The following is a 4,071-nucleotide window of genomic DNA, read 5'->3' as shown; positions in this document are numbered from 1 at the left end:
GCAGCCCTGGAGCAGCAGTGTGATGAGCACCGGCGCCGGGCCAAGGAACTCAAGCACAAATCTCAGCACCTCAGCAACGTGCTCATGACGCTCACGCCCGTGTCCCTGCCGCCCCCCGCGAAGCGGCCTCGGCTCGCGAGGGCCACGTCTGGGCCAGCCGCCATCGCCTCGCAGGTGCTCACCCAGTCTGCCCAGATCGCCCTCAGCCCCGGCGTGCCCGTCTCCCAGCTGACTGGCGTGCCGCTTGGCAAAGTGGTGTCCGCCCTGCCCTCCGCCGCCCTGGGCAAGGGGCCCGCGCAGGCCGCTCCCGCCGGCTCGCCGGCCTCGCCGCTGCTTGGGGGCTACACGGTGCTGGCCTCGTCGGGCGCCACCTTCCCCAGCACGGTGGAGATCCACCCGGACGCGTCCAGCCTCGCCGTCCTGAGCACGGCCGCCATGCAGGACGGCAGCACTGTGGTCAAGGTGGTGAGTCCCCTGCAGCTGCTCACCCTGCCCGGCCTGGGCCCCACCCTGCAGAACGTGGCCCAGGTGTCGCCCGGGGGCAGCACCATCGTGACCGTGCCCACGGGGGCTGTCGAGAGCGCCATGGCCGCCTCGGGCCCCGAGGAGCACACGGCCACCATCGAGGTGGCTGCCATGGCAGAGGGCCGGGAGCACAAGTAGCCGGCGGCGGCGGACGAGGCCCGTCGTGGGCACAGGGCCGGCTCCTCTCCTCAGGCCACGGCCGGGCGCCCCGCGGGCCCCATCGGGCCGAACCAAAGAGAGGAAGCACCAACCCAGAGGACGAGAAGGACGATCGGCAGCTGCAGAGCCGTGCGGCCAGCCCTCCGCTCGGGGCCTCTGCCCCTTCTTTTTCGGGAAACAGACTTTTCCATCTGTTGCTTATTGACACCGTTTACACGTCAGGCCTGGTGAGGAGCCAGACAGGACGAGGAGGCAGAGCCGGGGAGCGGGGCGCAGACTCCGTGGTGTGGGGGGCCCCTGGGGGGGCCGGAGCCGGCTGGGGGAGGGGGTGTCACTAACACGTGTCTTGGGAACCGTCCCCAAGTGTGGAAACCCATGGATCCTATGGATTTGGTTTCTTCCCACAGTTTTCTGTAGGTTTAGTGTGGCCTGGCGCCCTGCTCCCCTGTCTCTGGTCCGCACGTGGCCCCGGTCTGGGGCTCCCGAGTGTTTGGGGGTTGGAGTGCGGATCCCAGGGCCCCGGCAGCTTGAGTTTGCCATCTGCCCGGGGTCGAGAACGGGGCAGCACCCCCCCTCCCTCCGCCCAGCAGGTGCTCAGCCTTCTGGGGGCCGTTGCACAAGCACTGTGGGTGTTTTTAAGTGAATTGTTTAGTAGGCTTCTTGGAAGAGTCAGATTTATAGCATTTTCACACTAAACAATGCTGAGTGCCTAGGCTTCCCGAATTTGCTCTGGGTTCCAGGTGTTTTGTACAGGACTGTAGGGAGGGCCCTCGGGTGACCGTGCCACCAGTTCCTGCTGTCGGCTGTGTAAGCTCCGGCAGGCCCCCAGGGCAGTGTGACTGTGGCTGTGGTCCCAGTGGTGGGGGGGCAGGGTGCAAGCAGAAGTCAGGAGCGGAGGAAGATTTTTGGGGGCTCGGTATCGACCCCTGTGCTCAGTCCGCTGGTGGGGCCACTGTGACAGCTTGGCCCCTGGGCTCCCCAGGACTCCCCCACCCCCACCACACTGGCTGTCGCTAGTGTCCGAGGGCACGTGGGGGACCCAGGATGCCCGCTGGCAGGGCCATCGTGGGCTGTCTGCAGGTGTGACTTGGGACCCAGGAGGAAAACCAGGCAGGGGGCTCCTGCAGGCCTGGCGCCCTCGCCCAGCCCTCGCCCTCGAGTGGCAGGTTCCCGGGGCTCCCCCCCAACCCTCCAGTTCTGATCCTGCTGAAGACCTTGTTTAGGGGAAGGGGAGGGGGCTCCAGAGACCAGCCACTGCCCCCACTCCGTGCTTTGAAGGGAACTGGGTTGTTTGTCCATCCTTCCATCTGTCAGGTGCCCCAGAACTACCTGAGCAGGTCTCGGCCCCCGAGTCAAGCCACGGAGGTGGTTTCTTTCTGTTTTCTTTCTGTTGTGAACCAGTTTGTTGTCATGGGTCAGCGGGATCCTCGCTCCTCTCCGCTGAGTCCTGCCTCCTGCCGCCTTCGGCAGTGTGGCCCCACGGGCGTGGGCGCGGCCCAGCTGGGCCCGCCCCCCTGCACCAGCCCAGACCACATAGGAAGCCGCGTGGTTGATTAAACCGCGTTTTGCCCTTGGAGCCTTTGTCAAAGTCAGGCGCACCGCCCCCTCCGAAGCTGTCGCCCCGCCCTCAGACCACAGGGCGCCGGAGGGGGTCCACGCCCAAGCTTCAGAAGTGACCGTGGCCCCTCCCCCTGCCTGGCACCTGTGCCTCGGAGGCCTCCCCACCCCAGGAGGGCGAGGTCCCCCTTCTAGTCCCCAGGGGACAGAACCTGGGGCTGTGTCTGGCGGGCAGGGTTGTGCGGCTCAGAGGCTGGCTGGGGCAGGGAAGCATCCGGGTTCTACTTTGTACGTTGTTTTGCAAGTATCTGCTTGGTACTTTGATTTAAAGTAAAAACATTTTTCGTAATTTGTGTCCGACTCTTGCAATGAAAGGTGGTGGGGGCCAAGTTCACACAGGCGTGTGCCCACTGCAGACGGTGCCACCTGCTCCTGAGAGTCTGGTCTGGGGCCTTCCCCGTTGCCCCCACCCTCCCCGTGCAGTTTCCTGGAGGCCAAGGGCATGATGTCCTCGAGTGGTGGGTGGGCCTTGGGCAGCGGTGCAAGGCCGAGACCGCCCGCCCACGCGCACAAGCCTCGGGGTCCTGCACTTGAGGGGTTCCTGAGGTGGAATGCAGGGCCCCCGCGCTGAAGCGGACAGGCCTGACCCCTGCCTCCGCGTGGGGGCAGGTTGAGCCAGAGGGCGGCAGAGCCGGGGTGTGGGCCGAGGTCCCTGGCCCTGGTTGGAGCTCCCCAGGAGCAGGTATCTGGTCGTCGGTGGGGGGAGGGGCCTCTTTGTGTCCTTGGTACTTGGCCTCCACACCCCTTTCTAGGGGTTCCTTGACCACTAGGCATCTCACTACAGATGCTCTGAAGGCTCCCCACTCCTCTCCGGAGGAGCCTGACCCCTGGTCCCCTGATCCCCCGTGCCCAGGGCTCGTCCTGGTTGGAGAGGCCTGGGGGGGCAGGGGCTCTGCAGCGGCCTGCTTTGGTGGGGACCCCTCAGGAGCACTGCAAGCCAAGAAGAGCAGCCCTGCGAGCGCGGGAGCCTGGCCCGGGGACACCGCTCGGGCGGCGTGCGAGGAAGGGGACCACAGAGCGCGGCACCTCGGGAGCTCTGGTTGCAGATCCGAGTCACAGAGCTTGAGAAACATCCTTGTGGAGAATTCCCTCTTGTCAAGTAACGCGCCTTCCTAGTTCTAGTTTGTGGGTGTTTTTTATCTTTGCCCCAGATTCTAGGTTGCCTAAAATCAATACTGGTATGTCAGCTTTTATTTATTTTTGTTTGGTAGGGGCCTGGAATGTCTTTTTCCTTTTTAATTTTATTATTTTTAATGTTTTTATTGTATTTTTGGGGGTGGGGGAAGGGCAGAGAGAGAGGGACGCACAGAATCCAAAGGAGGCTCCAGGCTCTGAAATGCGGGGCTCGAACTCACCAGCTGCGCGATCATGACCTGCGCTGAAGTCAGATGCTCAACTGACTGAGCCCCCCGGCGCCCCTCCTCTTTTATTTTTGACTGTATTTCATTTTCGTGTTTGGTGCGTCTCTGATAAGTACGGAGTCGCTCCAGCGGAGGCTGAAGTGTTTGCAAGGCGTTGTTTTGACTCGTGCCTCCTTCTGGGCTGGCTCTGCTTTCTCTTTCCTCACTTTTTTCCTACCGTGTAGATAACTCAGCTCTCTTCCATGCAGTGGCTTTAAAACGTGTCCAGGAATTCTGTGACCCCCCTCCCACAGTGGTGGGTGTCCGACTTCCCTCGCTGTGCCGCAGGCCGGCCGGCCTTGGGGCCTCACCGACGACGACGGCGACGTGGCAGGAGCCCCGGTCGGGAGGCGGGGCTGGGGAGGGCAGC

At 63.7% G+C, this 4,071-nt stretch overlaps 1 protein-coding gene across 1 annotated transcript in view; it reads left to right on the top strand.

Annotated features, from left to right (window-relative positions):
• GMEB2 (glucocorticoid modulatory element binding protein 2) overlaps nucleotides 1-2,590 on the top strand; it is an 18,408-nt gene extending 15,818 nt beyond the window's left edge. Inside the window, exon 11 of the mRNA XM_029917268.1 lies at nucleotides 5-2,590. Coding sequence (XP_029773128.1) covers nucleotides 5-663 — 659 coding nt within the window. The 3' untranslated portion in view covers nucleotides 664-2,590. The remainder of the gene's footprint in view (nucleotides 1-4) is intronic.
• The last annotated feature ends 1,481 nt before the right edge of the window (nucleotides 2,591-4,071 follow it).

Source organism: Suricata suricatta, chromosome 12 (genome assembly GCF_006229205.1).
Source record: "Suricata suricatta isolate VVHF042 chromosome 12, meerkat_22Aug2017_6uvM2_HiC, whole genome shotgun sequence".
In the NCBI taxonomy this organism is placed as follows: Eukaryota; Metazoa; Chordata; class Mammalia; order Carnivora; family Herpestidae; genus Suricata; species Suricata suricatta.
This window is presented reverse-complemented; position numbering and strand designations above follow the sequence as displayed.